At 50.3% G+C, this 17,793-nt stretch overlaps 2 protein-coding genes across 2 annotated transcripts; both read right to left on the minus strand.

Annotated features, from left to right (window-relative positions):
- Positions 1-1,248: 1,248 nt before the first annotated feature.
- FAM32A (family with sequence similarity 32 member A) lies at positions 1,249-9,376 on the minus strand. Its single transcript, XM_061600772.1, has 4 exons — positions 8,710-9,376; positions 3,080-3,227; positions 2,842-2,895; positions 1,249-1,746 (listed from the first exon to the last, which is right to left on the minus strand). The coding sequence occupies exons 1-4, from the start codon at positions 8,787-8,789 to the stop codon at positions 1,678-1,680; spliced, it is 351 nt and encodes a 116-aa protein (XP_061456756.1). The 5' UTR covers positions 8,790-9,376; the 3' UTR covers positions 1,249-1,677.
- A 402-nt stretch (positions 9,377-9,778) lies between these two features.
- Positions 9,779-17,724, minus strand: RAB8A (RAB8A, member RAS oncogene family). Its single transcript, XM_061600485.1, has 8 exons — positions 17,526-17,724; positions 16,777-16,837; positions 15,913-15,973; positions 15,469-15,546; positions 14,107-14,196; positions 12,352-12,417; positions 11,891-11,941; positions 9,779-11,583 (listed from the first exon to the last, which is right to left on the minus strand). The coding sequence occupies exons 1-8, from the start codon at positions 17,647-17,649 to the stop codon at positions 11,491-11,493; spliced, it is 624 nt and encodes a 207-aa protein (XP_061456469.1). The 5' UTR covers positions 17,650-17,724; the 3' UTR covers positions 9,779-11,490.
- Positions 17,725-17,793: the final 69 nt, after the last annotated feature.

The following is a 17,793-nucleotide window of genomic DNA, read 5'->3' on the forward strand; positions in this document are numbered from 1 at the left end:
ACAGAATTATAATAATTTGGAAGTGGCCTGTAAGGCCATCAAGTCCAACCCCCTGCTCAATGTAGGAGCATTTGTTTTACAACTTACTATTTTGTTAATTGCGTTTCTATCTCACTATTTCATCCAAGGAGCTCAAGGTGTATATGTGGTTCCCTCCCAATCTTATCCTCACAACACCCTGTGAGGTAGGTTAGGATGAGAGACAAGGTCACCTAGAAAGCTTCATGGCTGAGTGGGGATTTGAACCTAGGTTTCCCAGGTCATGCTCCAAAACTATTAAATCACAGTCTCTCATTCTCTGGCACCTTTCAAGTTCAGCTGTATTGGCCAGATCAATTGTGTGTGTGTGGGCAGAGGAATACTTAGAAAACTCTCTCCTGTCCCCTTACCAAAAGGTTGAAAAGGGCCACTGTTCTCCACAGGGGTGCAGTGTAGTGTCAACAGAAAGCACAAGAGGACTGGTAGTGAAAGGAGAAATTTGTCCAAGCCCTATCTTACTACAGTAAAAGTTGCTGCTTTCTCTTAAAATATGCAACAGGCGTGCATGTAGCTGTACCCCTGTAAAAGGGAATGCCTATTTTGGTGTTTTTTAATTTATATCCTGCCCCTCAAGGTTCTCAGCCTCCCACCCTGACTGAACCCAGCAAGGTTGCTGAAGGCCTTGTCAATTCTGGAAGGCTTCAGCCGATGGCGATGTAAATCGTACAGAGATGCATTGCCTGGCTTCCAGTTTCATTTGGAGCAAGCTGCCTGAGCAAAATAGTAGTAAGATGACTAAAAAACGGAAATGCCTTTAAGTCAATCCAGACTTACGGTGTCGCTATGACTAAGGCCCTTCAATTAACAAAAGCCAGGATGTTGCACATACTTTTTTTAGTAGTGTAAACCAAGTTTAGAAAATGAGGGAAGGGGGGCTTATGTGTCTTGATTCCTGTCTGTTTGCAATCCCGTTCAGGAGCGTACGTACCAAAGATAAATGTATTGCAGGACTAGGATGATGTTTACCTAGGCACACCTGAAGCACAGAAGCAGGTCTTGCCTGTGGGTCACTCGTCCATTTTGAGAACTCGAGCCAGTCGCAGAGACATTTGCTTCTGTGCTGAGGTATTTTTCTTGCATGCTACAAGGCCTTTTTGCTCAAAATATGCACAGATTGTGTTTTTATTTTTTGTGAAATGGTTCTTTGGTGGATAATACAGATGAGAGATGTTTAATAAGTTTCACGTGCTAGGCTGAGGAAGAGCCAAAGTTTTTGATTGTTAGTTTAATAAAATGATGCAATTGTCCATAATGTCTTAGCAATGGTCATTAGTTATGTTGTACAATGAAAGTGGGGGACTCTTCCTCACATGGAATGCAACAGTCAGGAGCAAGAGAACAGATGAGTGGGGGTGAAGAAGAATATTAACCCTTTAGCAACAGGATCCTGCACAAACCAAACATACTTGCCTTATTTAACATGAAATAATGCAACTGAAACATTCAATTGGCAATTTTAAGCCTATAAAGAGTAACTGCCATTTAAGGGAAGCCACAGGATACAGATATTATCACTATAAAAACGAGTTTAACTGAGCACCAGCTTCAGATCTCCAGTCCAGAAACTGCTGACTTGTGTCCTTTTAGCCAATGGAGATCCCAGAAGAGGGGAAAAAAGCAAAAGCAAAAAAAAAAAGCTCATTTAGTCCAGCTGACTTTTGGGATGTCATAATGTTCTGTTAAAGTGTCCAGATGTCGATTAAAGTCCTAGGAGAGGAAAAGAGAGAGATGCAAGTTGAGGGCAACAGAAATGACTTTAATCATCTCAAATATAAAAAACATTTTAATTACAGCAGGAACAACTTCAGTTGTTCAATTGGGAGACTGAAATAAGTGGACTCACATTACATTTTCCTGACTAGCCTCACTCCACTATCTAATTTCTTGTGGCCAAACTTTGCCTTTCAGCAGTTAACAAACAACCTCAAGGGATAATTTTGGAAAGCCAGGCACGGCACTGAGGTGCCCTGGGGAGAGAGAAGTGTGGGTGAGCCCTTCTTGCCAAGCTTGTGTTAGAATTTAGCCCCACAGAGAAATGAGCACAGGTTAGAATTAACCCCAATTTGTAGCCAAAATCTATGTACGGAGTAAGTTAGCCATTTAGATACAGCGCCTTGCAAAAGTACCCGACCCCTGACCAATGCTCTCATATTAAAAAAAGGTAAATGTGTCCCCACACTTATAGTGCGAGTCGTTTCCGACTCTTAGGGTGATGTCTTGCAACGTTTACAAGGCAGACTGTATATATGGGGTGGGATTGCCAGTTTCTTCCCCAGCCTTTCTTTACCCCCCAGCATATGCCGGGTACTCATTTTACCGACCACGGTGGATGGAAAGATGAGTGGACCTCAACCCCTTTTACCGGAGATTCAACTTCCTCCTTCCGTTGGAATTGAACTCCGGCCGTGTAATTTAGTTCTGTATGATATTTTCTTTTGAAACACTGAAACTCAAAATCAATTATTGTAAGGTGACATTGGTTTAATGTTGGGAAATGTTTGTAAGAAACATAAAAAACTGAAACATGGTTCCAGGTTCAACACACCAGGCATCTCCTGTTAGCAGCCCCCTTCTCTGCCTACACAATAACCTGTCCTCAGACTGCATGCACGACCCTCCTCCTTGCTCACTGCGTAAGGGATCCGGCACCTCTTTGCTTGCCTTTTCAGTCCTTCCCTTGACACTGGGCGTCCCACAGGACACCAAGGAAAAATAATCCCCATACCCTGAGAAATCCCCTCCCCCCCCCCCAACCTCCACAGTTGGTTCACGGAATGTCTGTCCCTCCAGGCAGCAACTTACCTCTACTCTCTGCTTGTGGGTTTTGGATGCTTTCTTCAGAATCCGCTCAATTTGCTGCAGAGCAGAAAGAAAAGGTTGGATAGGGCTCATTCCTCCCAGGCCCTCCTCCACACCTGCTTGGCCCACATTCCATGCCTCTGGATGAAGGAGCAGAAGGTGGGGAACCCGCCAAGGGCAGCCCAGCCCCCCTTCCTCCCTTCCCATGCTCAGCCTTCACCCGTCTCTTGCAGGCACCCACCCGCTTCTCCTGCGTCTTCTCATAGGCCAGCTGGGCTGGGGTCCGCTTGTCCAGGGCTCGCTTCTGCTCCTCCTCCTCTTCCTCTTGCTTCTTGCTGCTCACTATCTGGTCCACAATCTTGCTTTTTTCTTTGTCTTTCCTCTTCTTCCTGCAAAGTGACAGGTATGAGCAGATGTGCTGGAAAAATCAACCCTTTTTCTAGCAGGGTAGCCAGGGCCGGCACCAAAAGCCAGCCAGGTTGGGCTCTGGCCAGGAGCCCCTGTAGCCCAGAGGGGGGCCGAGTAAACCTCCCCTGCTGCAGATCACAGGGACGGAGCTTCCAGGCTGCCCGCCCATTCGCTCACTCCACCTACGTCTCTCCTGTCTTCTGCTGCTGTGTGCACTGCAAGATGTCGGCAGGGGCATCAGCCCTTCAGAGAAGCCTCTGCGGCCATCTTGGTTGATGGCAGCCCTGCGTGCTCAGTGCACACAGCAGCAGAAGACAGGAGAGAGGTTGGTGCAGGAGCTGTGCACCAAGGGCAGGCTGGTGCCCAAGGGCCCAGTCATGCCTGGCACCAGCCCTGGGAACGGCCAATGTGGTGCCCTCGAGGTGTTCCGAGAACTCCAACTCCCAGCAGCCAGGATGGCCAATGGGTCAGAAATGATGATGGGAGTTACAGTGCAGCAACATCTGAAGCAGATCATAAAAATGGGGGTGAAAGAACCCTTGAATCATCCCCACAATTTCTTGTTTTATTTGGGCAAGTCTGCTTGATGCTGTTGGGCGTGAGAAGGAGACGTACAAGTGAACATCACTTTATCTGCCGAGTTTTTGGGGTGATGTCGACGACAGCGACATAACAAGATTAACCTTGGTTGCAACTTAGGTGGGGGGTATTTTCACAGTGTTCTTTTGCTGCTTTTACCATTTTGGACATGGCAGTAATCCTCATGGATTTTGTAATTATTATTTGTCTGCATTTTGACAACATTGCAAAGTAGCATTGCAATATTATTATTTATTATTTATTAAACTTATATACCGCCCGACTAGCAATAGCTCTCTGGGCGGTGAACAACAAAAAATACAATAAAATTACACAGTAATACACAGAGCATATAAAAAGTACAAAATCTAAAATCAGATTACAACACATTTAAAATTAAATTAATTTAAATTAAAATGCCTCGGAGAAGAGGAAGGTTTTAACTTGGCGCCGGAAAGATAATAATGTCGGCGCCAAGCGCACCTCCTCGGGAAGACTATTCCACAGTTCAGGGGCCACCACTGAGAAGGCCCTAGATCTTGGGCTTAGGGCGGTATATAAATTAAATAAAATAAATAAATAAATCTTGTTGCCACCCTCCGGGCCTCCCTATGAGTCAGAACCCGGAGGAGGGCCTTCGCAGTAGACCGTAGTGTACGGGCGGGTTCATATTGGGAGAGGCGATCCAACAGGTATCGTGGTCCCGTGCCGTATAAGGCTTTATAGGTTAATACCAACACTTTGAATCTGGCCCGGAAGCATATTGGAAGCCAGTGCAGGCGAGCCAGAACAGGTGTTATATGCTCGGACCGCTTGGTCCTTGTTAGCAATCTGGCCGCCGCATTTTGCACTAGCTGAAGCTTCCGAACTGTCTTCAAAGGTAGCCCTACGTAGAGCGCGTTGCAGTAGTCCAAACGCCAGGTTACCAGAGCATGTACCACTGATGTGAGGTCCTCCTTACTCAAATAGGGACGTAGTTGGGCTACCAACCGAAGTTGGTAGAACGCATTCCATGCCACCGAGGCTACCTGAGCCTCAAGTGAGAGGGAAGAGTCTAAAACGACTCCCAAACTACGAACCTGCTCCTTTAGGGGGAGTGTAACCCCATCCAGAACAGGATATATATCCACCATCCGATCAGAGAAACCATCCACCAACAGCATCTCGGTCTTGTCAGGATTGAGCCTCAGTTTGTTAGTTCTCATCCAGTCCATTGTCGCGGCCAGGCAACGGTTCAGCACATCAACAGCCTCACCTGAAGAAGATGAAAAGGAGAAGTAGAGTTGCGTGTCATCAGCGTACTGATGACAACGCACTCCAAAACTCCTGATGACGGCGCCTAACGGCTTCATGTAGATGTTAAAAAGCATGGGAGACAAAACCGAACCCTGCGGGACCCCACATTGGAGAACCCACGGTGTAGAGCAGTGTTCCCCAAGCACTACCTTCTGGAGACGGCCCGCCAAGTAGGAGCGGAACCACTGCCAAACAGTGCCTCCAACTCGCAACTCCGCGAGCCTCTCCAGAAGGATACCATGGTCGATGGTATCAAAAGCCGCTGAGAGATCGAGGAGAATCAACAGAGTTACGCTCCCTCTGTCTCTCTCCCGACATAGGTCATCAAACAGGGCGACCAAGGCCGTCTCAGTGCCAAAACCAGGCCTGAAACCCGATTGAAATGGATCTAGATAATCGGTTTCATCCAATAGCGCCTGGAGCTGGCTAGCAATAGAGATCTGGATTTGTGATTCTGCACTTTTCCAGTAAGAAGGTGACAACTTGTGAAGCCTGTATCGGAGACTGTGGTGGCCTCAGCCTGATCCAACAGGTATAATGCCCACCCTGCCCTGCAATCCTGGGACAATGATACCAGAGTCCATTTCAGCGTTGTCATAAGTAACTCTTACCCTCAAGCCTACATTATGGGCACAATAACTATGAACAAATTTATGTTGCTAATCTCATTTCCCACACATATTAAGACTAGACTTTGATAGAGCAGAAACTCCTATGTTGACTTTGCATGTGTGTGAGTGTGAAGGTCCAGGAATCAGATTCCTCTTCATGGAGTGGTGGAAGCAAGGGCTCCAAACCTGAAGGGGAAGGGCATTTGGGACCATCCTCAGAGGAACCTGTGGGGCCAGCGGCCCTCCTGGCTTGATCATGTGGCACTGCCGTCCTCTGACTCCCCTGCAGAAGACCCTGAAAGACTTGAGCCTCTCCCACTCCCTCACAGGAGGAGATGACTAAAAAAGGCTGGGCCCCTGTAAGTACAAGTGGTGCTAACCATTAGGTGCCACTTGCTATAAAAGGGCTCAGTATAGCTTGCTCTTTGGTGCAGCAATGTCTGACCTCAGTCTTGCCTTCTCCTGAACTTTGTCCCACCTTACCTTGCATCCAGCCCAAACATCACCGTTGTACCCCACAGCTGAGCCTTGACCCACTGCAGAGCAGGGCAGGGGTGGGAGGAGGAAGCCAGATGTGCAGCTGTCAAATCATTCCTCCCATTTGAACCTGACACCTTCCTCTAGCCTTCTTGTGAACCCTGCTTTGTAAGCCCTTGTCGTTTCACTGTGAGGTTGGCAGCTGTGCAAGATGAGGCCTTTCCAGTGTTGGGGTTTCCAGTGCAGAGCACCCATACAAGGAGATGTGGTAGCCATCCCCCACATGGCAGGCCGGCCGGCCTTTAGCGTGCCACGATAATTAGCCGGGGTGCCCTTCCCATGCCCTGTTCAGAGTTCTTCCACTGCTGTTGTTATGTGGGCTCTTATTTTGAGGACTTTTGTTTCTTCCTGTTGGGGGTCAGTGTGATGTTCCTATATTAATGTATATATGGTAAGTGTTGTTGTTTTAGAAGATACATGGTAAGTGGAGTGAAAGAGGAGGGGGAGTGAATGGGCAGTAGAATGAGAGATGATTGGCTGAGTGTTTAAAATGGCTGAATGTATAAAAGGAAGAGTGAGAGTGGAATCGGGGGGGGGGGAGAAGAGAACTGAGTGGGTTGCTTGGTGGGGTTTAGAGAGTTGTTTGCCAGGAGGGAGGTGGAGTTCGGATTAGTATTGAGTAAAACCATATGCTTATGTGCCTTAAGAAGAAATCTTGTTAATCTTGTTAGCTTTGTTATCTGTAATAAATACTTAATTTGGTTTACCAAAGGCCTGATCCTTGGCTGGGGTTTCACAGACCAGAAGGGAGGGTAAGGTAATGCCTCAGCCTCCATCCTCAATCTCTCAGTTTCCATCTTCAATTTCTCTCTCCAGTACTCTATATAAGCGGGATTGCTTAAATATCCTTCTGGGGTCTCTTCCCTGACCGGTTGTTTTTGCTGGGCAGTAGCAAATCCTATAAGTGCTACCCTCAATTCATCTACCCCTTTACCCTCGTGAGGTAAATTGAATGTTATGCACTTCACCAGCTCCTCTCTTTTCATTTTTATGTATTCAGCCATGGTGTTTGAGTTCACTCACTCTTTGCCACACACTCTTTGCCAGTCACTCTCACAAGTAATCTTGTTTTGTTATTTCTGTTTGCCACACAACTATTAGGGATTGTCTAGTATTCGTATCTCACTGCTACAGCCAACACCTGTGACGTAGTCTCCTTTGTCACCACGTGTCTTTGGGACTCTCTTTGGTTCGTATCTGGATTCTCTGTTGTTCGTATCCCACCGCTACTGCCACCACCTGCGTCATTACCTTACCCTCCCTTCTGGTCTGTGAAACCCCAGCCAAGGATCAGGCCTTTGGTAAACCAAATTAAGTATTTATTACAGATAACAAAGCTAACAAGATTAACAAGACTTCTTTTTAAGGCACATAAGCATATCGTTTTACTCAATACTAATCCGAACTCCACCTCCCTCCTGGCAAACAACTCTCTAAACCCCACCAAGCAACCCACTCAGTTCTCTTCTCCCCCCCCCGATTCCACTCTCACTCTTCCTTTTATACATTCAGCCATTTTAAACACTCAGCCAATCATCTCGCATTCTACTGCCCATTCACTCCCCCTCCTCTTTCACTCCACTTACCATGTATCTTCTAAAACAACAACACTTACCATATATACATTAATATAGGAACATCAGTCAGCCCTGTCCAGACCTTGGCTGTGACATCACCTATAAGTAGCAAGATGGGGGGGGAACAGGATCCCCCAACACATTTCCATGCTGACAGTGATCTTGAGGAACCATCAGAGGTCCCCAACCAGCTGCCCGGCTGATTCTCAGTGACAGCCCCCTGGGGCACTTGCCTGAGCGTCAAGAAGGGGGAGCGTCCAGCTCCTAAATAGGTTCCCAGTCTAACCTACTTCACTGCTGAAGCAATAGGTCTCCTTCCAGCTCCAGGCAGTCTTCGCTGGGGAAACACCCCGTCCTACGTTGAAGGGCCGTAGTGCCACAGAAGAGCACCTGATGGCATGCAGAAGGGCGGCTCCAAGCCCCATCCTCAGCATCTCAAGGGTGGGCTTGGAGACGCCGCAGCCACTCAGCAATGGAGATAATTCCGAGCTAGACATACTCAGTGTACTCTTTCAGCCAGGAGTCCGGGGAAGACACCTCCCGGCCTGCGTACTACTCTGGGACGGGCCCCGCCCCAGGAAGGAGCAGCAGCTGCAGCAAGGCGCAGCTTTCCTCCTTCCTCGCTCCCTTTTCCTTTTGTGCCGTGTCTGTCAGACTGCGGGTAAGGTTGGAAACGTGTTGCTTCAGCACCGAACGAGCGTTTATAAACGCTGAACACCCGCCTGCCACTCAAAGGAAGACAAATGCATCAAGAGTATCAGGAACTCCTGCCTCCGCATACAGGAAGTTTCCCTTCTAGGACTATCTAAACGGCGTCTCAGCGGCACCGATAGAACATCGGGGCTCCACCGCGCGCCCCTTACCGCTTCCCCGCGGGCGCCACTCCGGCGTCGCCCTTCAGGCGCAGAGGACCCCGCTGGACGGCCTCGTACTCCGCAGACATCCCTCTTCTCCGGAAGCGAGGGCGAGCGTAGGCAAGCACTTCCGGGGCAGCGGGCTACCCAATAGGAGGTTCAAGCCAGGAGGGGCGGGGCGAGCGGCGCCTTCGTTCCCCAGAGGGAAAGGTAGAACAGCTTACAGCTTCCGTTCCTTCGGGGGTCTTTCGCCGCAGAGGCACTGAAAGTGTAGAGTGACGCCAGCTTCCAGGCTCCGCTTTTCTTTGTGCCCCCCCCCAGTCCATATCCTGCTGCCGAAAGACGCCAGACTGGAGGAGCGAGCGGGGGCGGTGGCAGCGGCAGCCCGCCTCCCTCCTCCTCCTGCCAGCCGCAGAGCAGTCCTCTCGCCCGAGGGCGCCCTTTGCTCGTCCTCGAGGCTGCTCCTACCCCCGCGCGGCTAAAGGTTCAAGGGCCGCTTTTATTGGGGGTAGGGAGGGAGCCTCCCTTTTATTCCAACCCGTGGCATGCCAGAGACTTTCGAGTCCACCTTTGGGATGGGCATCGAGCAAAGCGGGGCGCGCGTCGTGGGCTCCTGCTGGAGAAGGACAGGATATAAGCACGGGCCTTGGGGCGCCTTTGCCCGCCTTGCCGGCTCCTCCCCGCAGTCCCTGGGCGTCGCCACGGAGAACGTCCCCAGCAGGAGAGTCGCCCTTGGAGAAGCGGAGGGTTTATATATTTATTATTTGATTTATATCCCGCCCTTCCTCCCAGTAGGAGCTCAGGGCAGCAAACAGAAACGCTAAAAACACCATAAAAACAGACCTTCATGCAATCGCCACCGGAGGGAGCCCTTCCCCTGCTTTGGCATTGTAGTTGCAAAAAAATCACCACCGGAGGGGGCCCGTTCCCTGTTTATTATTTTTATTTATTATTGGATTTATATCCTGCCCTTCCTCCCAGCAGGAGCCCAGGGCGGCAAACAGAAACGCTAAAAACACTTTTAAAACATCGTAAAAACAGACCTTAAAATACATTAAAACAAAACAAGGGTTGTACCCAACGTTAAGTCATACTTGAAGTAGACCCACTGAAATGAATGGCCCGGAGTTAGTCATGCCCATTAATTTCACTGGGCCTACTCTGAGCAGGGCGCCAATTAAATGCCACCCAGAGAGTTTAGCCAGAACACCTTATCAGGCCAAAGGGGCCGTTTTAACCAACAGAAGTAAGAAAAAGCCACCCTATTTATTCTGTAGGTTTTTCGTCAGAAACTTCTGTAGAGAGCGATTTTTTGGGGGTTCCTTGATGCTGTTCTTGAGCGCTCCCCCCCGAAGCTGACACACCTTTTCCTGCATCTCAGCTGGTCTCCTAAAGAAGCCTGGACTATTTCTCAAGGCATTCTCTCCCACCCAACCAAGCCGGATCCTGCTTGACCATTGAAGCAACTTTATTTCAGATTCAGAACTGGTAGAGATCAATGCGCTCCTTTTGCCATCAAACATGCTGTTCATTTGGAGAAGGTGGAGAGGGGCACGGACAACCATTCCAGTAACTGGGGGATAAGCACACGCTTCAGCAAGCTCATTCCCAAGTGCTACCCCCTTGCACCTTGACACGATTGCACAGGGCTATGTTGAGTCATGCACACACTGTTCCACAGGTCTATTCCCAGTACTAGAGTCAAGCACCACCTCCTGCTCTGCACAAGGGCCTTTTGTGGCGCTATTGCAACAGACTTGGGTGTGGAAAACCACTTCCAAGATGTATGGGCTGTCCCAGACGCAGGGACAGATGAGCAGCCTCAATGCAAGCGAAAGAGGACTGTGAAGTACTGGATTGGGATGATCTCTCGCCAGGTGTAAATATGCATTAACTTGGGGATCTCAGATGGATCTAATTCAATGGAGGAGGCCATGTCTGAGCCTGGAAGTGCAAGGTGGCTGCAATGGACGAGGCAGATGATGAGCAGTCAAGGGGGGGGGGAGGAATCCGGCCTGCCAGGTGACTTTCCTGCATGGCTGCTGTGGCCACACAAGTAGGCATGGAAAGCAGGTGGAAGAAGAGAAGAGCCAGTCGCTCACTGCTGCTCTTCTCATTCAGATCAGGCACGACACCTTCAAGTAATGCTTCCAACATACTTTGCTTTCTCTAAAAAAATAATTTATTTTTTTTATATCAAGGCATTCTGCAACTTCTACCACAGGGGTGTTTAGAAGGATTACAAGAGCACATCAGGAGCAGATGAATATGCCTTTTTCTTGAAAATGGGGAAGTGAGCTTCGCGGCCCCGCACAGCAAGGCAGGGGAGGGGATATCAGCTATGAAAAAAATCAGTGCTTTTAGTTGGCTGTGTGATTCAGCCTGACAGAAATGTCTTAGGCCCCAAACCCTTGCCACTTGTAGATTGGGGATTCAGCAGGAAATCATTTAGAGTTATTCTAATCATAACATTTGCTACTAGGCTTGATACAGTTAAGAAAACACATCCCAGAGAGAGACAGAAACCCATTAGTAAAATTTCCTGTATCTGATTTCTTGATCCACATTTTTCTTCCCGATCACCCCCACCCATCAATTAGACAATACGTTTTCCATCTGGCAGAAGCGATGGGAAGAGACCACACTTCTCCAGCACAGAAGTCTGAATCGTGAAAAGAAGCCACTCCCTTAGTTCACAGTTCAAATCCGGAGAGAGAAAGAGGAGGAGCCCCTTGCAAGCAGGCACTGTCTAGGAAGCTTGAGCGGAGGCTCGTGTTAAGGCCGTGCCCCTCAGAGAAGGGCACATCGGAAAAAGCTGCTTTTCTTCTGCAGGTCTGGAGTGATCTTCACCCCCTGGTTGCTGCCTTGAGGGCTGTTGCCTTCCTAAAGATGTAAACGATCACAGGTCAGGTTATTCTGATACGCAGGGACACTTCTGTTGGTTTTCCCTGCTGCGACGCCTTGATTCAGCTGAAGCTGCCTGCCTGCTTGTCTAACGGTGCCCTGGGTTGCTCAAGGGGGGAAGGGGGATGGCAAACTGCTTTCCAGAGTGACCTCCAGCAGCCACTGACAGTTACAATGAGTCTAATGTACAGTGAGTTGCTCACCACTCACAGCGGGACCTGCCCATGACTGACACTCAATTTCACCCTCTACCTGCCACGTCTGCATTGCAGCCAAAGCTACTCACCAGTTTCTTGTCCATTTTTGCTTTGATGTCTCTGGCAAGAGTAAAAAAGGCCTAAAGTGAAAAGAAACAAGAGCGGCATGTTGCTTCTAAACCCTCACACCGGATGGAGGGTATGCTGAAGGGGCAGAGAAACAGGGCGTGTTTGGGCTTTAGCCCCTTTTAAGTGGCCACTGTTACATGTTAGGGTTACTTCACTGTCACACCAACTGTGTGATGTTCCCTGTTGAACGCCCCCGTCAGTTGGCAAGAGGAGCGGCAGACCTTCTGTAAATTAGAATTATGGCACAAGAGAGACAGGCTGGCCTGGCAATCAAAGGGCATCATTTTGCAGATTGCCACCACACTTATAAGTGCTCTGCCTGGTGACACAGAGAGCAGCTGTTTGGACTCACAATTGGACTACAAGCTGCCATTTGGGCTGAATGAAAAGGCTGCTTTGGAGGGGAAGGGCCAGTACTTACATCCTCTATGTTGATGTTTGTCTTTGCACTGGTCTCCATGAACTTAATCCCAAAGCTACTGGCCAGCTGAACAAAAAAGGAGAGATCTCAGGTCAGTTATGTGCGCAGGGTCCGAACACAGACGGAGCTTCCTCCCATTTCACATTCCCTTTAGAAACAAAATGATCTCATCAAGATGAAACTCTGATGCTGCAGAAATCCAGAGCTTCATTCATGCTATGTGGATGTCCTGGTTACAGTCTAGACTTCTGTTTAATAAAGCAGAACTAAAAATGCCTCTTGGAGGCCAGAAGCTGTTCCTGCTTTTGTAGCCACAACTGTGCTTCTGAGAGGACAGACTAAGGCCAAAAGTCTTTGAGGTTTATAATATCCAAAAAGGCAAAAGGAGAAAGGGTGTAAATGCATACGGTGTTGGCTAAGTGGGGCTTGGGAATGGGCATCAGCCGTGCTATGCTAGCAGAGATGGAATTACACAGCAGGGAAGTGTTTATGCCAACAGAACTCTTCTGATACATCAGCAGCAAACATCACCTGCACAAAGGCTCTGTCTGCTAACTTACCCCAACAGAACAGGAGACAACGGTTCAGGTACATAGGTGGGATTTGGGTGGATTCTGGATGCTGCCAAATCCTAAAGCTCGTTGTTCTATGGATGTGCCCTTGATGACAGTGGAGCTTTATGCCATGTCTGGGGGGGGGTGCAAGTAACTTCCCTCTTGTGGGAGAGACTAGGCGGTGGTGTAGTTCCACATCCAATCGCAGCACCCCCCCCATAAACCCCACAAGGGGAGAAGGCAAACCGGATGATACGGCAGTGTGGGGCTGTAGTTCTCTCTTGCCTAGTCTCCCACACACTTTGGGGGAGGGAAACTGGCAAAAGAAATTTGTGCACAACAGGAGAACACCGCACAAAAAGTGCTTGGGAGAAAAGATTTGTCTCCGAAGCACATATGGAAACTTGCACAGCTTGCTATCCTTTCTCCTAGGACCCTCACAGGGCCCTTGCCTCAAGGAACCCTCTATTCCAACAATGGGGAGGGGATGGCAGAAGAGAGCAACCTGGAGAAGCAAGCAAAGGAAGGACGGGGGTTTGGTTGCTGCCCCCAGCCCCGACTGGTGAACTGTGGTGGCCATTCTACCCAGCAGAGGGGGTTTTATCATCATCATCCCAGTTTTTTTCCATTTCCCCCACCACCTCAACTCTCCCCAAGTGAGTGACCATCGGGCTGGGTGGCCTCGTGCCAGGATCTCTGCAGATGGGCCCAAGAACACTTCGTCTCTGCCCCATTTGGCTGGGTGATCAAAGCTCCCAATCTAGCCTCAAATGTTAGTGTGGAGTGCTTGCTCTCTTTGTCCTCATTCTTAGCAAGCTGTGACATCGCACTGTGAAAGTGCAGCCAGGCTGCTCGCTTTCCTTCAAAAGAGGTAGGATCTCTTCTTCCCGGGGGGGGGGGAGGGGAGGTTGAGATCCCCTTCTATTTACAGCCCAGCCTCTCCCTTGCCATCTGGAGGCCACTGGCAGCTGCACAGTCTAGAAGAGGAATGAGTTACACTGGACAGACGTGCCTCTTTCCTCTTACACAACAGAACAGCGGAAGGAAACCCCTTAGTGCGGTGCTCTCAGGAGCCCCACCTTGGAGAAAAACAAGGCAGGACCACAGCCCTCGCTGCTGACATTTGGGTGATCATCTGCTGCCTTTTATGTGAACCCCTCTCCCCCCCAAAATATATATGGAGGCCAGAAATGACCCTCACCTTCTCTCCTTGCTCTCGGGAAACTTGTCGCTTGTGGTTCATGTCACACTTGTTTCCAAGGATCATTTTCTCTACATCTGGGGACGCATGCTGAGGGGGTGTGGGTGGCAGAGGGAGACAAGAATGCAGGTGAGCTTGTGAGAAATCACTGCAGCCCAGTGGGTCTGCTGATGATCTGCCATGTGGGGCACCTCTTCCCATGCCATTTGAGGAGCTCTTCACTAGCCAACACACCTTCCCTGCCAGTTTTGGAAATCTCACTGCACTTCAGACACAAAACAAAAAAGCAACGGCACTCATTCAAAAGGCAGTTGAACAAAGTGGGAACATTCTGTGTTAGTTGCAGAACTCAGCGGTTCCAAAGAAATTATGGCAAGGTGCCACCACAAGATGCATTTTCTGGAAGGTTTTACCAGCTGAGATGACCAACCAGAAGGACTGGCTCGCCCTTGCCGTCTACAGGGCAGCTTTCACAGGGGATTCTGCAAGACACTGAGGAGACCTCCAGCACCCCTGAGAAGCCCTGGCTTTTGTAGCAACAAAAAGGACCCTTGAGGAGAAGAGCCTCCTGTTGAGTGTCCCTTGAGAATGGAAGCAACCCACACCCCTCGCCCCATCACGTCTCAGACTCCCACTCTGCCACAGCTTCAAGGCAGGAGGGTTAAAAGAGATCAGATCAGTTTATGACACACACTTTCCCTCTCACGCTGAGGCCCCGCAGGAGGAGAGGCAATGGTTGTATCTTGGCTCTTCTGCCACTTCAGGCGGCAAACACTCCTCCACACCAAAGTTCCCTACACACAGAAAACTGGCATGTCAGGGAGAAGAAGGAAGTGTACACGTGCGTAGGAAGGAGCATCGGAATAATCCGTCCCTCTAGCTTGGCTGGAATAATCTTTTCCCACCACTTGGCTTGACTTGGCTCAGTCTCAGCTGGCAAACGCAAAGGACTTGCTCCAACACAGACTTGCTGAGAAGAATCAGTGCTAAGTGGAAAGACCTGAGAAGGACCCCCCTTCCCAAAAAACTGCAAATGTACTCCAGCCAGGAGTGCTGAGTCTACAAGACAATTTTGGTACCATTCATGTCAAATGTTGGATGCACACAATTGCACCCTTGCGTTCATCACCTGCAACCTCCTCTTTTTAAGAGGAGCAGATACCTAGGACTGGATCTGGAACCTCCTGCATGTACACCAGGTCCTTCCACCTCCCAAGGGGCCTCTCCCAGGCAGCTAGTTTTCTATGCGCAGGGAACTTTCTGTGCAAATTCACCATACCACCAATGTGCCCTTTGTGTTGAAGAAAATGTGGCTTTTTTTTTAAAAAAAGGGCCTTTTTGTACACAGCAGTGGGAGCATACCTCTTCAATGTTTCTGACCCAGTTCCGAATGTTTTCAAAGGACTTCTCATTGGTGATGTCGTACACCAGCATGATGCCCTAACGAACAGAGAGGCAGAGACAGCAAGAGAGACCAAATGAAGGGTTGCTTCTTCACTTCTTCAGGAATGTCATGAGGAATATAAGAGTCGAGGCAGGGGGAGGGAATCCTTAGGCAAGGAGCCAGCATTGAAACAGTGAAAGATGGACAGGGGAAGATGGTAAGCATAGAAAATGACTGTCACTCTGAAGCAAGAGCAGAGGATGAAGGAAAGGAACAAGGCAAAGAGCAACCAGGGTAGGGGTGAAGGTTTTAGTACACCACATGGACAAGGTGGATCTCACTAGCACTGAAGCGGAAGCATCTCAGGGGGGGGGGCAAAGGGAGCTCAGTGCTAACCCAAGTCAAGGGAGAACCGAACCCACCATGGCTCCTCTGTAGTAAGCCGTCGTGATCGTCCGAAAGCGTTCTTGCCCAGCTGTGTCCCTAGAGGAATTAGACAAAGCACTGTGAGAAGAACCAGGCAGGGCCTTCGGAAATTAAGGGTGCGATATTATGCTCAAGTTGCACTGGCTGAGGGGCTCTAGCAGTTGGCAGAAGCCCTGCTACGCTGGCAGAAATCGAGGCATGCTGCCGGGGTGTGCGTCCATTGGCTCCCTCTGTGTGCGGACAGCATGTGAGCATTGTGGCTGTCCCTAACTAGTCGGCTATGACTGTGTTTTTTCACCATTTTTGGATTTTCTCCCTTCCTGTGTTGAGCAGCTATAAGACATAGTGGCTGCTCTGCCATTGTGGCGGAGGTGTGTAACACTGCGTATGTCGGATTGCTCTACCCAGAAAGCTAAAACATCCAAGCAAGTGGTGCTGCCCCTTCTCCACAAGCCCTAGAAGTCTCAGCGGCTCACTTCCCACTTTAAACCGAAGACGAGACTTCTCAGGGCTGCAGGTAGAAATACACATCTTGTGGAGTCAGCAGGAAACGGCAGTGCCTGCCAGATTCACCATGGTTGGAGCCTGACAAAGAGGGTGGCAGACACACAGTACCTTAATCTGAGGCAAAGCAGCTCTCAAGGAAACTTTAAAAATGCAAATGTACTGCCTTCAAATTGATCCCAACTTACGGTGATAGGGTTTTCATGAGGCCAAGAGGCAGTGACTGGCCCAAGGTCACCCAGTGCGCTTCGTGGCTGTGTGGGGATTCGAACCCTGGTCTCCCAGGTAGTAGTCCAATACCTTAACCAGTAGGCCACACTGGCTTTAGCCAAGCACAAACCAAAAACTCCCCCTACCATATCTGCAGCTTAATCTTCTTGCCATCCAGCTCTATCGTCCTGATTTTGAAATCGATCCCTGCAAAAAAAAGATTAACAAATTAATTGTGGCGTTTAGCCGTCTCTAAGGACCTGCAGGGCTCCTTGTTCTTTCTGCTGCTCCTCTGCTCTGCACTTTTATTTATTTGTATCCCCCTCTTTTCCTCCAAGGATCTCTACGGGGCTCTTCCCGGTGCAGCCCTCTGACCGCTCCGCCGGAGCTTTGCGTAGAGATGTCGCGGCCCCGCTGGAGTTGTTGGTGGGATCCGCCATCAGCTATGTCGCCCCACCCTGGCCCGTATCGGAGGATGAAAGTTCGCGTCCGAAGCAGAAAAAAAAGCAGGACCAGGCGCTCTCGTCCCTCCCAACCGGGGGCGTCCTCACAAAAGCCCCGCGAGGTAGGCTAGGCTGACGGGGGCTGCAGGCCGCCGCCGCCTCTTCCAGGAGGGTCCCCCGAGGCTCCCCCTGCGGGCTCCTCAGGCGGGGGAGGCCCTCGTCGTGGCCCCCTCGACTGAAACCCAACGGGCGCTGCTTCCACCAACACCCCCCGCCGCGCGCTCCACAGGTTGAATGGCCGCCCGACCCCTCTTTCTCACTCCCCCGCCGGGGGCGGGAGGGGACGCGGTTGCCATGGCGAGGCGGGGGAGGGGCGGGGGAGGGGGCTAGAGGCGTTGCCATGGCGACGCGGGAGGGGGGCGGGCCCCGCGCGTTGCCAGGCGACGACGCACCGATGGTGGAAATGAAGGTGGTGTTGAAGGCGTCCTCGCTGAAGCGAAAGAGCGCGCACGTCTTGCCCACGCCGGAGTCGCCGATCAGCAGCAGCTTGAAGAGGTAGTCGTAAGTCTTCGCCATGTTCCTCGGCCCGGCGGCGCTGCGGGGCGGCTCGCTATGGGTCCGCGGAGCTGTCCGTCCGCGCGGTGCCCTGCTCCCATTGGTCAGCACTCCGTGACGCCACCAACCTCCCGCCTTCCCCCTCTCGCCGAGCAGGAAGCGCTG

This window comes from Rhineura floridana, chromosome 18 (genome assembly GCF_030035675.1).
Source record: "Rhineura floridana isolate rRhiFlo1 chromosome 18, rRhiFlo1.hap2, whole genome shotgun sequence".
Taxonomy (NCBI): domain Eukaryota; kingdom Metazoa; phylum Chordata; class Lepidosauria; order Squamata; family Rhineuridae; genus Rhineura; species Rhineura floridana.